At 39.5% G+C, this 16708-nt stretch overlaps 1 protein-coding gene across 4 annotated transcripts in view; it reads right to left on the bottom strand.

The window, feature by feature from the left end:
* LOC149197884 (Tetratricopeptide repeat (TPR)-like superfamily protein) overlaps positions 1 to 16708 on the bottom strand; it is a 235322-nt gene that overhangs the window by 194009 nt on the left and 24605 nt on the right. For all 4 annotated transcript variants that reach the window (XM_089406015.1, XM_089406016.1, XM_089406018.1 and 1 more), the window contains one exon: positions 9589 to 9740. In XM_089406015.1, the coding sequence (XP_089262141.1) occupies positions 9589 to 9740 (152 nt within the window). The remainder of the gene's footprint in view (positions 1 to 9588; positions 9741 to 16708) is intronic.

The following is a 16708-nucleotide window of genomic DNA, read 5'->3' as shown; positions in this document are numbered from 1 at the left end:
TAAGAATATACAACAAACCACAAAGAATAAACTTGGGGTTTACCTCTTTAGCTCTCTAACCTTTTGCAAAATAGATGGCACCCTTCACTAGTAGTTATTTGGGACCCTTTTCCAACTGGGTGGGAATCCCATCGTAGGGTTTCCAAATGATGGCTCTGATGGGAGAGAGGACAAACTTTAGGCATCTCCATCAATTGTTGGAATGGTAATGGGTATTTTTGGTCATCTCCTAGTCCCATGTACGATGCTTTGAGGTTTCCAAGCGTCCTATTAATTATCGAGACTCACGAGAGTCATGCCTGACCTCTTTTTAATATAACATGGTACCATTAATTCACAGCATGCAAACAAGAGATGAGAAGCTCTAGTGGTATTAGGGGCTTAGGCGTAGTTGCTTATTTTATTAGAGTCTCCCTTCGGAGCAGGATATTTGGTGACCATATATGAGTTTGCTAGGTTTACAAGGGTTCGAGTTAGAGGTGTCTTCTAACTCGCCATGGACATTTACATTACAGTGTATTACTTCCTGCCAAACAATCTTTCATAATGATATTCAATAAATTTCGGCACGAGATTTAGCTAGTTGCAACAATTCTGCACATTAGACATTATTCCAAGAAAAATCTTCAACAAAATACTACTTACAAGATGACAAGAGATACATACAACCATCGAAAAACAAGCAGCTCCAAGAAAGATCGAAATTTCAGCCTACAAAGATATCGAAATGCATCAACAAAAGTCTCCAATAGCATCCAAGAAAAAGTGCAAAATTCTTATTACAAGAGATGTCCAAGTGTTATTACAAGAGAAGTCCAAGTGATGATCTCTCACAAATGAGAGTCTTCTCTATTTATATGAGCCCATCCTAATTCGAATTAGCCCCAACAATTATAAAATAAGTGCAAAATGCTAATCTTGGTGACAAGACCACCAAGTAGCTAACAAAGTGATTAAGAAGCCATCCATAAGTGAGCCAAAATGATAAAATCATGATGTAGAAGGATCGTTGGAGGGCCTCCTTGAGACCGCAAGGTACCATGATGAGAGTGAGGGCTCCATGAATGATGGACAAGGGGGTGGCCCCTTAATCTCTATGTAAATCATCATCTGGTGCTCCAAAGTGGCTCTGGGCACAAGTGGTGATCTCATGGGTCTCCTACTGCAAGATAAGCCTGTAGATCGCTCAAAATGAGGGCTTCGAAGATAGTGCTTGCCCTCCCATGTCTCAAGGGTGAGACAAACCTCCTCTAGGGGTATTCACTACTTATGCAAGGGGCACTCAAGGGGGACCTAGGAACCAGGGTGATGGCCATAATGATAAGGGGTAGAGCTCATGTTTGGCTTTTGCCCACACACTATTTCTTTATTGTCCCAACCATCTTTTGCATTTTGTGGTATTATTTCCTTTTGTATGTCGCCATGATATGCTTTTAATCTTTTTTTTAGCTGCACCAACCTCAAAGGCTACATTCTAGGCCCGAACCAAACATGTGGACAAGGGGAAGGAATGTACCAGAGCCTTGTGGACCCAAAAAGGGAAGATGATGAAATAGGGCATGTGATATGCGGAGGGGAGTGAAAAATATGAAACGAGAAAACAGGACCACACTACCAAAATCAGGGTTTCCCAAGTAGTGCCCATTCTAAAGCTATCAGCCAATAGGGAGATCCCATGGGACTAGGGTTGAGGATTAACCCCCCATTTAAGGTGAGGGAAGAAGTCTACAATCGAAACCCTTCCTCCTTGCAAGTCACCCAATAATCCATACCCAAGTGTGCCCAAGGAAAAACAAGCATAAGCACCTTATTGCACCATGAAATACATACCTTTAGGATTGGATGGCCCACCTTTAAACATAGGTTCTCGACAAATGGACGAGGGGACATATGATTGGCTCAGGGAGAGGAGATCATCTGGTACAACATCGACTACACTGGTGGCTATCAAGGGTTGTTGGTTGTCAGCTGAAGACAATTCTGGGAGAAAATTTTCTCCTATGGGGGTCACCCATTGGTGGTGGGTAACAAGGCCTACATTCGTTTGTAAGAAATTAGCATTAGGGTCTCTTTCTTTCTGCTTTTTTGCTCATTTTGGTAATCAAGACATGAATTAAAATGATCAATGCATTGGCCAAAATGATCGAAATTCCAACTAAAAGCATTGATATAGCATCTCAAAAATACAAAACACCACTAAAACATTTCAAACATGTTTATGAGGTCTTTGTACAAGGAAACACATACAACACTCGAAAACATTTTTGCAATACCTCAAGGTGGAGTTTTCAATGACATAAATTGCCACAACACACAAGCAAAGACAAGATTGCCTTCACAAAATTATTCATGCATACAAAAGATTTGCTATGGTGGGAGAATTTGTGTGAATGCTAACAATCACTAGAGCCACCCAAACCATGACATGGAACAATTTCAAACTTATCATCAAGGATTAACTATAACATGTCAACCACTAGAAGAAAGAACAATAATAATGGAAATAACTATCACAAAAGTTCAACCAAAGAGTAAATGCCTATATCCAAGGGTTCAACCATTACACTTCTCAACTCAAAGTGATGAATTAAGAAGGAAATTTTGTGACCAAATTCAATGGTAAGCTATTCACACCAATTCATTAAAGAGCCCTAGATGTTTGACATCCACATTTTAAGAGATGAATATCAAAAGCCCAATAACAGTTAGAGGAAGCCTAACAATGTTGTTGGCGCTTATTCGAGTCTCCCACCAAGCATCACCTCCACCCCACTCCACTACTGCCAAGTGGCACACCCCATCAGACACTGCTTCCTTTCCAGCCACATCCCTTCCTGCTCCACTCCAATCTACCCTCGCCACATGGCACTTCCCCTTCCAACTTGCTCCTGCCACGTGATACATCCCCTATACCTATCATTCAACTGTTAACTATCCGGTCGAGATATAATTTTGGCCCAAGTAATGAACCCGCTCCGTTTAACGGACAATTGCCAACGGTATAGTGATCTGGCATATAAACAAACCAGAACCCCGTTCGGTAGGCCTTTCTTTTATGATCTCATTGCATTGAACAACTGAATCAGCCAACCTGCTACTGTCATCGCAACCAATCATCAAGCCACCAACGTCATCCGACCAAATTTACGAGTGATTATAGCATTTGTTTCTTTCCTTTCCACCATGTCTTCTAAGGGTAAATCCAAATCTACAGTTGAAAACCCCTTGCTACCCCCTATAATTGACTTAGACCACCAACCCCTAGTAGATCAGGAATACAAAATCATTGAAACTAGTTGTGAGTTCGATCTCTACGAACTCCACAACTAGTTAAAACAAAAATTCATTGATCTTAGTGACGAATTGGGTTTGTGGGACTCCTTCCTACCCCAATTCGTCTTTCCTCAGACCCATCATTTTCCTGAATTTGTTTCATGGTGCCACTTCTGATACATTCCTAGTCAAAGGGCAATTGTAGCCCAGAACAATGATGTTCTTTTCACAATTACCCTTGATTCCATAAGCCAAATGCTTCAGATTCAGAATTTTGCCTCTCTGAAACCCTTTTCAGTAGATTCCCTCATGGAACTCTACAAAAACCTCACTTTCCCTCACAGAGCCAAAATCTTTGAGACATTTCTACCTGAGGATGTCCAATTGCCTAAGAAAAATCCTCCTTATCCATCCTCCATGTTCCCTGAAATGACAAAGCAAATTATCTCAATAGTTTCTTGTTTACTAGGCTATCAATCCGATCAGTGGGTTGATGAAGCCATCATAGGGTTTTTATCAGTTTTCTCAACAGGTGAAAAGCCCTTAGTCATCTTCAATTATAGTGAATTCCTAGCAGATGCCATCCATGAACAGTTCCTAAAGTTTTCTACAAAAGGAGTTTTTAAGTATGCTTCAGTTTTAGTGTATTTTTTTTGTTCCATCAGGCAAACATGTTTCAATTTCCATTACAAAAATTGGATGAACAAGGGAATGCCCAGTCTGTGATTCATTGGACTTCCTTGGTAAGGAAGCATACCAATGAATTCACCTTCAGTGATTATGTAGACCAGTTCTTGTATACAGTTGCTTGCCTATTGAATAGTGATGTTGAACCAAGGATAGGACCTAAGATAAAAAGATTTCTACACCTCAGTGAGCAAACCAAGATAGGTGACTGGTACCTGTACCAAAATTACACTAAGATCAAAGTGTATGGGTGCGAATTGCCTCCATATAGGTTGCCCAAATTTGTTCCTATGAGAATTTTTTCACTAGAATATATTAGACAAATGATTAATATGGATGAGATGCACTTTGTGGCAGCCAAGAAGAAATCTCAATTCAAGATCAAAACACAGGTTGGGCCTTTTATTTGCAATACCAGGATAGTAGCCAAAGAAGCAGATCTTCTCCTCAAGCAGATGAATTTCAAACTCAGCTTTACCTGGTCATATGACCCTTTGGGAATAATTTCAAAACTAAGAGTAGAGTAGAAGACTACTCCCTACACTCATACTCCCAGGCCAGAAATAGAAAAATATATGAATCAGGATCAATGGCAGGAAAATACTTTGCAGGAGGCAGAAGAACATGTACTCTCTACAACGACATCACAGACTCCAACACCACAGGAGAAGCAGGAAAAAAGACCAAGGGAGGATGTTTTCCCTTCAGTCACAGAAATTCAGGGGAAAGAGTTTCAGATTTACAAGAAGAGACAGAAGACCAATCCAATAGAAGAATCCTTTCAAGAGGAAAATGTACAGTCCACTATAGTTTTGACAGGCCCCTATACTTCTACCAAGAATGAAGATATTTTCATAGGATCTCCATCATCTTCAGCTTCCCAAGAGCCACTAGACACATCTCAGTCAGGAGAATTGGTTCATGACCAAGCTGAACCAAGTATATTTGCCAAGTATAAGGAGATAAAGAAGAAAAATGAACTCCTAAAAGCTACTACCTATTCTCAATTTTGGAAACAGACAGCATCCTCACAACATAGGCTTCTTTCTTCCTTTGACATAGAGAAAGGAAAGATGCACCTTCCTCCAGGCTGAGGTTCCTTTTCCCAAAACTACAAATTATTACAAGAAATTTATCTTTTCTTTCAATGTTGATCAAATCCATCCCATTAATCAGATGGACTTACACAAACAAACAGGTGAGATTCTATATTCAACCTTGACAAACTCAGGAATGGCAGCTTTCAGGCTGCAAGCTTCGGTCAACAACATTCAGTACCAACTCAAACTAGAAAGATACATTCTTTAGCTAAAGACACTAAGATTAAGTCTTTAGAGGATCTAATAATCAAACTGGGATATGATCCCAATAATGTGAAAGTTGCAGAGGAAATTATTAGAAGAAAGAATGTTGACATTGCAGCTCTAAAGAAGCAACTCAAGCTTCCATCCACTGAAGATCCACAGACCAAGGAAGTTGGACAACTAGAGAAAGAGAAAGAAGACATGTTCAAGATTATCGTTGAACAAAATGGGCAAATTAAAGAGATGGAGACTGAAATGGAAAAAATGTTAAAGGAGAAAGAACAGTCAACACAGTTAGCAGTCATTCCACTCACAGCAGTTCCAATTGCAGGTACATTGACAGCAGGAGCTTCCACTTCAACAACCATCACAGTAGAGGGACAGTCTACAGACTCATCAAGAGAACTAGTCAAAGCTATGGAGGACCTGTCTATCAGAGGGCAAGAGATTGAAAAGTTGAAAGCTCAGATAAACAATCTCCAAGAACATAAATTAAAGATTGATAATGTGTACATAGCAGAGCTTCAAAAGACTCATAGGTTAACCCAGAGAATTGAATAGTTAGAGAATGAATCTGCCATGGTCCAGACAATTGCATAAGCAAAGGAGAACATTTGGGTGGAAATCAATGAAGCTATGACTGAAATTTGGCCTTCCATTGAAATAATTTTCGAGCAGGAGGAATTAGTGCAGAGATCAAAAGAAGTTATTGAAGGAATAAAAGAAAGTTTGGGACAGAAACTAGGTGAAGCCACTGCCCTAATAAGGATTCTAAATTCAAAGACAAAGGAGGAACTAGAGGAATTTGAGATTGTAGACAGGACAGAAACAATCCTTGAGGTGAGAAGAGTCCTTACAAAAAGGAACTTGATGCTACAGTTGGAGAACAAATGCCATAACTTGGAGGCCAGCATTCAGAAGTTTCACAGAAAATTCAATGTACTGAATCAAAAGGGGCTGCCAAGTTTGAAAGGAATTGGAGATAAATTGGTTCAGTTAGATGATTATCAGTAGAAATTATACTCCATAGCCAGAGATAAGTCAAAGTTTTCTACCATCAAGGGAACCATCCAGGAAAAGCTTTCATGGAGGGTTTGAAATTCGATTTACTTATCAAACATGAGATAAAACATTTGTTTGTAATTAAGCCCACCTTCCAGAAATATATCGAGGTGGATGAAACCTATAGGAAGCTAATTAAATTCTCCACCCCAAATGAAGATAGATGGGATCAACTATGCCAATTACTTGAGTAAAACAGGTGTTCATCTTCAACAACAAAGAAGCAATTTTTCAAGCCAAGTCAGCACCAAAATCCTCGAAGATAGTGCCAGAGAACTACAACGGTTTTATTTGCCTATATTTCTGTACTATTTTTGTAAACAGACTTTTAGGATATTTTGTAAGGAAAATCTTGATATTTCAAATCAAGATATTTTGATAAGTTTTGTATAAATACTTCATAATTCGAAGTACAAAGGGTTGGAACTTGTACCAAGAAAGCAAACCTTTGATGTAAAGTTGTGTACTGAGCTAAAGTGATCATTTCATTAATACAGAAAGTCGTTCCAGGATTCATGTGTCAGGCAAATTGGTGATGTTTTTCCTCGTGTCATTGTTATTTATTTGTTTTCCATATGTTTTTCCTGTCCGTATTGTTTAAAGAAAATTAAGGGTTGAACTTGCTTAATTACACTCTACTATGGCTTATAAACAATATCTGTGTTTTCAAATTGAGATTAAATATAGAATTCATTCTAAAATGCTCTATGTTTAATTGAATCTAAATCTTTTCCTCCCTTTCATTCCACCAAAGCTCCAAAGATCCAATAGCCTGCCTACCTTGCCCTGTTACAATCTGTTCTGTTATTTTTGTATCTGATCACCCTAAGACTTTTTGACTCCATTGCCCAATGGCCTTTCCTTGCAATTTCAACCAAACATTTGAAAAAACCAAACTCTAAACCTAATAACTAGCATAAAATCTCAAAACAACAAATCTAAATCCAATAGAGAGATCCCTCTCTGAGTTTAGAAGGGCTAGCTTCTAAGCTTACAAGTGGTTTTGTGGTTACCTCTGGATTTCTTTTACAGCCTTAGGAAATTACGGAGTGATAACAAGACTATAGCAATAGTCTCTATTGATAGTTTTATGATTGCAATTACTTACTGTCATTCTTGTTTTGCACTTGTACCACTGGAAGATGCTTTTATCATGAGAAAAGCATCTTGTGGCATGTGTTACTTGGAACATTTCTTAAGCTTACTTTTGACCCTTTATTGAAAATGCTTGTGGTAGGCTCTCTTTTGGATTTTGTGATTGGAGCGCTCTCAATCTTCAACACTTGCCTACAACTTCAAAATGCATTTTGTCATCTCTTTTATATTTCTTGGAGACTATTCTATGACCTCAACATTGTCAAATTATCATTATCATTTATGATTATTATTGTCTTCACTACCCAACTAAACTTTAGTGGGGGTCATTATACTTTTTGTTTGGTCAAATATCTTTTGTGCCAACTTTCCTTCTTTATGTCCCCAAGGTCAAGCTTAATGGGGGGATGTTGGAAATATTAGCCAATATTGAGTTAAGGCACATGCAAGGCTTGTTCTAGTGGTTAAAAGGCGGCCTTGGTGGCCCCTCACTAATATGGTGGCTAGTATATTATTACCTTGTGGAGCCCTTTATAAAACTGTCACTCCCACTGTCGTACATCAGCAATTCATCACCAAATCATATTACTAGAGAAACTCTTCTTAAAGTGGAATATTCTCCCCCCTTGAGGGTCTCTCCACTATACACCTTTGTGTTCTCTTCTTTTTTGCCTTCAGATCATTCTCTTTGGTATTGTGTGTTTGCTCATGATCTTTGCACACATAATCCTCAAATTCCATCACTTTTTCTTCTATAAAATCAATAGCCATCACATGTGATTGATATGAATGAAATTCATCATTGATTCCTCTAACACAACACTACTCATGTATGCTAAATATTTCTAGCAATACCATATACACCTTCAACAGCATACAATGGTTGGCTAATCATCTAAACCAAAATAAAGGAACATTAAATAAAAATAAAGTGTCCAATTCAATTATATACCAAGTTGCTCAAATTCAATGAAACATGGACACATTTTATAGAGCATAAAAGGCCTTTACATGGTTTGTTGTTTACCAATACTTAGGGATAGGAGAGTAGCTATCCAAAATTGGCATAACTACCATCATATCTCTTTTGTGATAAGGAAGATTTTGTCCTCCATTTATTCTAGAACTATCTAACAGCCTGAGTACTTTAACACTCGAGAATGAAGTTCTACTCCTCTAAGCACCCTCCCCTTATTTGTTGGTTAAAGGCTTTCCTAAAAAATGAATGTGGATTCAATTTTAGTTTTTTGTTTTGTAGGGCAATTAATAAGAATTGACTCTTTAATTTTGTGGGAAGAAAAACACATTGACTCATCATCTCTCTCTCTCTCTCTCTCTTGAAGATCTTGTGTTTTACTAAACAATTTACTATTGATTCTAAATATGTAAGACATTCAAACTTAGGCTATAAAAGCAACCATGGAGATAGAGCATCAACACAAAGCACTAAATCATCAGAATAATACAAGATGCATCACAAGCAAAGTGCCATCAAAAGAAAGCTCAGCAAAAAGATAAAGAAAGAAACATCAGAAGCCTTGTCATAATTTATATGGCAAGTTGCATGACAATGCCCACTTTGCGACCCCGAAAGGAAGAGATAGGTCATTAGGATAGTGCCCAAGAAAGCATCACGAGAAAACGAATATCCCAAAATAAATCCAGCTACCCAAGTTTCAACCTTGAGAAAACAATGGAGGTGAATGATATGATCCCTTGCTCAAGTGGGGACCTATAGAAAGAGCCATAGGATTCAGACATTCATGACCAAGATTCACCAACAAGTGGTTGAGCTTTTGTGGAGGCCTAAGTGGTTGTACCCTCTTGTGCGTTTGTACTATACGCTATTAATATGTCTACAGAAAATAGGTGTTCACTCTCTATCAATTTGGTACTTATGGAGAACACATGAGACCAAAAGAAAAAGAAAAAGTTGATGCTCTATGGTAAGTAAAGGAAGAAAAAACACAAGCACTTCACTGAAACTACATGCTAAATAACAGCATACCATTTGCTATCTTTGTTTACAAACCTCCCTGACATCTTTAGTTTGAATAAGATAAATAAAACAAATGATATAATCTCATAACTCATACTTACATACTAGAATTGTAATCGAAGCTTATTCTATGCACAGAAAATCATTTGTCAAAGATATAATCCATACCCTTCTCCAGCAGAGCTTGCTAACTCCAAGCCTTTTTTCAATGTTTGCTTCTGTGGAGGAATAGTCCCAACAAGATGATAGCACTGACTAAGCAAACTATATGCTCGACACTTGAGTTCAAAACACGAGGGTATTTGTTTCAGTAATAGTTGCTGCATAAATATGATTACCAGCAAATTATTAGCACAATGCCAACAAAGAAACAACTTAAACCCATTGTCAAGTGCTTCATCAAATACAGTAAAACATGTATTCCATGTGACCAAAAGAAACTACTTAGTCTTTTCACTATTTATATTGAAACAATTAAATTTAATTGAAAAAAAAAATTAAGCTAACTAGAAGAATGTAAAAATGCAACGTGACTATTCAACAAGTATGCATTGCCGTCATTGCTTAATAAACATCTTGATGCTTGATCATATAATGGAGTGGTTGCATATCTAATTTTGCAATTCTTATACCCAAATTTTTTGCAAATATTTGATTGCTATATGCAAAAACATGGTAATATTCCCCAAGGAAAGATCAAATCACCAAAATAATATTATATTGATCTACTTTAAAGTGTGACAACCAAGATTAATAATACTCTAAACATACAAAGTGCAAGTCCCCTTATAGATAAAGTACAACTTGATTCCATAGCTGATTTGGAAAACAGTTTTATCAACATTATCAACATCTCTCATTTCATCAACGACTTAACAAATCCATCCTTGTTCATGCTCTGCTTCAGTGTAATCTAATATTGACCATTTCATGTCATTTATTTCACTGTATTCAATCCAGCCAACAACTTGTTAGGCATTGTCACATTTTATTTAATGTGTCTTAGAGTAATCTTGTAATGTAATAAAGTGAGAAAACAAATCAGATTAGGTGAGCAATTCCCAACAACGATAATGGAATTGGTTCTACTAGACAGTTTACAATGCCAACTCAAATGAAATGCAGCAAGGTGACATAAAAACAAGGTCAAATTCACCCTCTCAAGTAATTCTTGCTTTGATTAGTAAAGTTGTGAATTCATATGATATGGTTTCTTTTAATGAAACAAAAAACAAACAAGAATGGGGAGATGCAATGCAAGTATTATATGATGCTTTAATGAAAAACAAGATGTGAAAATTAGTTAAATTACCTCCAACTAAAAAACAGTTTGCTGTAAATAGGTATATCGAATTAAATAAAATCAGATGGTTCACTTGATAAATATAAAGCCCAGTTAATTGCAAAAGGATATGCACAAAGAGAGGGTATAGACTCCGAGGCAACGTTTCATCCCTATTAAATTTTCCTTTGAACCTAGCACTAGGCACTTTATTGACCTAGCAGATTACAGATCTACTGAATAAAGGCACAGCTAAATGCTTAACATTCGGCGGAAGAAAAAATATAACAACCAATCTCATAAAATAACACAAACAGATTCTGCCCAATCAAATTAGTTCTTCATTAACAATGGTTCAGAACCTACTTGGGCTCTCATTCTAGGATAATGGCCCAACTAAGGAAAGTACGTGTACAACAACTAGATCTGATCCAGCTGACCAAGCCCTCCTTGGCTGATCTGGATCTCCTTGCTGCCCCCTTCCTCGAACCCATTACACATGAATGAAAATCCTTCACCCTATCACTGAAAGGTCCCTCTCTCAGTATTGTGTCATTGTGTTGTGTCCTTCCCTTCTCCTTAGCGTTGCTTTTATAACTTTACACTGAGCTAAATCCCTAACCCTAAAGTCCAAAGTGATTAACAACAAAGATTAAATCTCGCCTCACTTGAGATCAATGGCTAAAATTCAAACATAATCACTAAAGTAAACTATTTACTTTTCCTCGGTTTATTTTAGTTCAATAAGCCAACAAATTAATGTGTCTTTTCCTAAGTTTATTTTAGTTCAAAGAGCCAACATCATAATATGTGCCTTTTCCTAACTTAAACTTAAGCTATGTTACATTAGTAATCTTGCTGACACTAGAGCAAGGACCTAAGGAGACTATGAGCGATATATGCACACCTAGACACAAGGCTTGTGCAGAAGTACCTGCTCGAGCTACAAACATCAACACTCCCTTTTAGCGAAGGAGGTACTTCTGCACGTGGGACTGGATCCAATCTTAGACTTGCATCCACTGCCATGGCTGCTCCCTCTAAACTAGAAGACTTCCTTGCCATCATCCTTGAAGGCCTACTCTTGAACATCTTGTAAGGTCACCTCATACCAAGAGACCTTGACAAATCAGGAGGAATCCGTCAACGGCTCCTCCCCTCCTAAACTTGAAGGTTGACTCCCTCTAAATTGCTCAACCTTCAAAGCTACATGTTTTGTGTTCTCTATCACAACTTTGCTTCCTACCTTTTCTAGAATAGGTTGGCCCTTTAGCCTATATAAGTTGCTCTCTATAACTTCATAGACATGGCTACCGTCTAAGCTAGATCCCCCTGGGTCTGCTCAATGCCTATCTATCCTAAAACGCCACACCAAACCCCTTCTTCTCAATCATCGAGATAGAGAGCAAACTCCACCTAAGTTCTAACACCCATAGCCCCATGGCTTTTCTCCTTACCCTCTGGTCTACTACCATAGCCCCTATGCTAAGTCCTTCTAGCACCATTGTTGGTTTATAGATCTACCAAGATCTTCCTTGTGAGTTTATCTTAATCCTTTGAGATTTTGTCGAACCCTATTGACAACTTTACTCACAGCCTTCCATGGCATATCCCCTGCCCAGCAACTACTTGCTACCAACAGCATCTCGCAGCTCTTTAATCATGCCCAACACAACACTCTACCCACGGCATGATCCTTCGTTTTGCCTATTTGTGGTTGGACGGCGTGCCAACCACCTCTGCCACTTCCATCATGGTCTATTACAAATTGATAGTTGCAGCCCAATCCTGCTGCAATGACTTGTACCCCAATGGCACTGTGGACTTCGCCCACCACTCCTTCATCCCATCTAGCCTACTACAATTCACGTGATAGCTAGTTGCGTTGACCTATCCTACATGTTCCCAACCTCCCCACAGCAACAACATCTCAACTAGATTTGCTAGTCATCGGGTTGTCTAGCTACTATGACCTTTGCCCATCTTCCCCACACTTGTAGTTGGTGTTTGCTTTGGCAATGGCTAAACTTGACCCCAACAACGATTTAATCTATAACACGCATCCTCTTTGCCCTAGCGTCAACTAACACCCTGTCAAATTTTCGTGGTAGCTCAACATGCTCATGGTACCACCACTCGTTCCCAATAGCATTCTCCTTGCCTGCATGTGGTTTCTTGCTATTGGCGAGTGTCGTCATCTCTGGCAACTCTTGTGGTGTTCGCCTCCTTCCTCTACACTCAGCACCTCATCGCTTGCTCAAGCATCTTTGACAGTGTTGTCTTCCAATCGCAGCCCAGATGCATCTATGACAAGCTGCAGCTAGGTGCTCTCTACAGCCCGTCGGCTAGGTGGGTTGGCGACTACTCTTGACGATTCCAGCCCTTTGTCCAGCCCCCCACCGCGACTTGTAAACTCACACCTACCCTTTTCTGTTGTGTCCAAGCGCAGCTCAGCTTTCCCCACAACTGGCTAGACACTCAATACTCCCACTGCGAATTGCTATGCGGGTTGTGCCCATTGACATGGCAACCCTCCCTGTTATCGGGCGGTCTATCTCCTTTTGGTTGTTACCCTGTGGTTTCAGTTTGGCTTGGCAGTTTTCAAACATGGTATAAGAGCTAACGAGGAAGAGGGAAAAAGATTGCAAGAGGAGGAGATTACAGGGGCAACAAGGAGGGTGAGCTCAAGTTCATAACTTCTTGTAATAATTCCCAAATTTATTTTCTCTATGGGCTAAAATTAAAGAATCACTTGTTTGTTGGTTTTTCCCACTAGGGTTTCTAGGGTATTTCATTGTGTCAAACTTCCTATGCAAATGGTTTATATTTCCGCTACATTTTAAAGTTAGTGAACTCAATCTATTGTTGTTCATAAAATCATATCTGGAAAATATTTTATTTTCTGAGTTTAAAAATTTGGGTATAATTTTTTATTGGAATAGTATTTCAGATCTTGGTTCAAATAATAAAAAAAACTAACAATCCAAAGCAAAATTGATTACGATTAGAATGTTATTTGTTCTTGTAGTGCGGTTTTGATGGAAGGTACCCTAGATGGATGTCAAAAGTGCATTTTTGGATGAGGATTTGCAAGAAGAAGTGGATACAAAGCAACCAGAAGGATTTGTTGTTGAAGGATGTTGGTGAAAGACTTGTGGATTAAAGCAAGTTTCTTGCGCTTGCATGGAAAGATTGATCAAGTGGTTACATGAGAAGTAATTATGATCCTAATTTGTATATCAAAGCAAAAAGCAAATAAATTATTATTATGGTTGTATATTTTGATGATTTAGTCATTATAGGTAAAAAATTGAGATGTGCAAGGCAAGGATTTTGGTTGGGCTTAATCTATCCAAGGGACTCTTGGATGCCATAACCATCTCAAGAGGGAATCTAACTCATCCACAATCCTTGGATTATGAAGGCATCCCATTTAGGTGTGGGCATTGTCACACTTATGGTCATTTGGGACTAGACTGTCCCTTACCACATAAGTGACAGAAATGGGTCTACAAGTTTTCAGCAAACAAGAATCTCCATCCCTCTCCGACTAAATCTTCTCCTATGATTTCTCCTAGAACTACTTCAGCAGACAAGAATATTCATCCCTCTCTAGCGTAATATTCTCCTATGGTTTCTCCTGGAGCTACTATACCACCAGAAGTCATATTGACTCTATCTGTTCTAGGAAACGCTTTGATGGTGACAGCTTCAATTCTGAAAATTGATCTTGATTCAGTTCAAAAGAGCGTTACTATGGAGCTCCTATCTAATTCAATGGTTTTATCAGAGGGCATGGATTGTCATAGAGATAATAAATATCATCAGCCATTTTTCATTACCTTGCTTGTCAAATGGTTTTCATCTATATAATTGCATGTTGGATTCAGGTGCATCAACTAATGTCATGAGCAAGAGGGTCATGGAACATCTCAACTTGAGGATTTCTAAGAGGGCCATGGATTCCAAGAGAACTAAAGTTCATGGTTTAATTAAGGATTTACAAGTTCATTTATCTACTTACCTAGATATAATGATTGTCATGGACATTGTTGTGATTGATGTGCCTGATGCATGGGGAATGTTGCTATCAAGGAAGTGGGTTGTTGATCTAGGAGGGAGTATTCAAATGGATTTGTCTTACACTACTATTCCTCACATAGGGGTAGTGGTTTTGTCAGACTTGATAGGGAGCTTGAAAGGAGATTTCATGTGGAGGACCCTACGATGCCCAATAATGAAATTATATATGAAAGTATTGGGAACTATTTTGTCTTGTCTAATTCTATAGTTCCTTTGGATGAGAAGGTTGATGGTTTGCAGAAAAGAGCTAGGATGGAGCGCTCTGCGGTAGACCGTACGGGTTTTGGTTAACCCCCTCACTGCAACCTGTTACCACTCTGCCCGCGAACCTGTTACTGCCAACCTGTTACCACTCTGCCCGTGAACCTGTTACTGCCTGTTAGCTGTTATCCGGCCCGTTTTTTCAGGTCCATCTGTCGCTTTCAGGATGTCTTCAGCTATATTGGGTGAATCAATGGAAACGGAGGAGGAGGTTGATTATACAGAAGATCCGCATCCTGAACAGGTCATATTTGGGTGCCCTAATTTTTCATCTGCTGAAGCCGGCCCTAGCCGTCCATCGAACCCTTCGCTGCCTATTTCCTTTCCGGTGGTAACCCTGTCGGATCATCGCTCTGCTCATCACTCTGCCGGAAATTCCCCCCAGGGTTCCCCTGCTTTGGATCTTCCCCCTCTGTCTCCTGGGACCCTTCACTTCCTGTCGTCCATTATCCCTCCGTCGCCCTCTTTTGATCCGCATCCGCACAATTCTACCTTCCTTTCCGCGACATCTACGGGTCCTCCACTTTCGGCAGCCGCAAACCCTCTAGCTTCCCTTCACTCGCCCTCAGGCTGCTTTGAGACCCCAGCAATTAGGGTTCGACCTGCAAAATCAATCCATTTGGAAGGCATCCCGGATCCTCTAGTGGATCACCCATCTGCACCGCGTACTGGGAAGAAAAGAACTAAGTGTGTTAAAGCGACCTCAAAGGATATCTCGATTCGTTTTGGAGATACCTCTGCTATCGGGGAAGCAGCTATCATGGCGAGCACCATTCTTGTTGGACATGTCCGCGGGAGGGCGTATTTGGCGACCCGGCTCACCCAATGGGTAAAGGAAATCTGGGGAGGGGTCCTCAAGGAATTACCTGAGGTACAAGTTTTACCTAGAGGCTGGTTTGCCCTACACTTTGCAAAGGAGAACTATACAGACTTGGTGCTAGCTAGATATTGGCACATTGAGATGGCACCGGTTCTGTTAAAGAGATGGAGCCCTCTTTTTGATCCGGAGAGAGAACAAATTGGGGTTGGTCCACTGTGGGTTCGTCTGCCTGGACTCCCTCTACAGTACTGGTGTGAGGAGGTTTTCATCCGTATTGGGAACGCTCTGGGGTCATATCCAATGTTTTACAACTCGGACTCGGACTCGGACTCGGCCGAGGATCGACTCCGACTCGGACTCCGACTCGGTAATGACTCGGCCGGCTCGATTTCAATGACTCGGTCGTTGTAAAAAATACATTAAATATTTATTTTTTTTATAAAAAAACATAATTTTAAATATTTTAAACATAATTTTAAAGATTTTCATTCAAGTTTCCAAACACACAACATTATAATATACATGGAAGACAACATATGATCAAAGTAGGCTCATGAACCAATCCATTATATCAAAATGGTACGGTGGTACCCAATGGCAATAGTAAATACATAGTCAACTGTAGTCTGTCATACATGATCAAAGACTCAAGAGTCAAAACAAAATACAAATAACCAAGGAGGCTAGTAGCTACTGCCAGAGGAGCCAAGATCATCTCGACCAATCTCTGGATCATCATCATCAGAGTCAGACAAGGGGCCCCATCAATGACCAGTACTGGCTACTGCTAGAGTTGCCAACATCATCTAGCTCAGTGTTACTTGGGAGCAGGAGCGGAAGTG

This window comes from Pinus tabuliformis, chromosome 2_2 (assembly GCF_031772625.1).
Source record: "Pinus tabuliformis cultivar Carrire ecotype Pingquan chromosome 2_2, CPIR1, whole genome shotgun sequence".
Lineage (NCBI taxonomy): Eukaryota > Viridiplantae > Streptophyta > Pinopsida > Pinales > Pinaceae > Pinus > Pinus tabuliformis.
The sequence above is the reverse complement of the archived record's forward strand: the minus strand, read 5'-3'. Positions and strand labels throughout refer to the sequence as shown.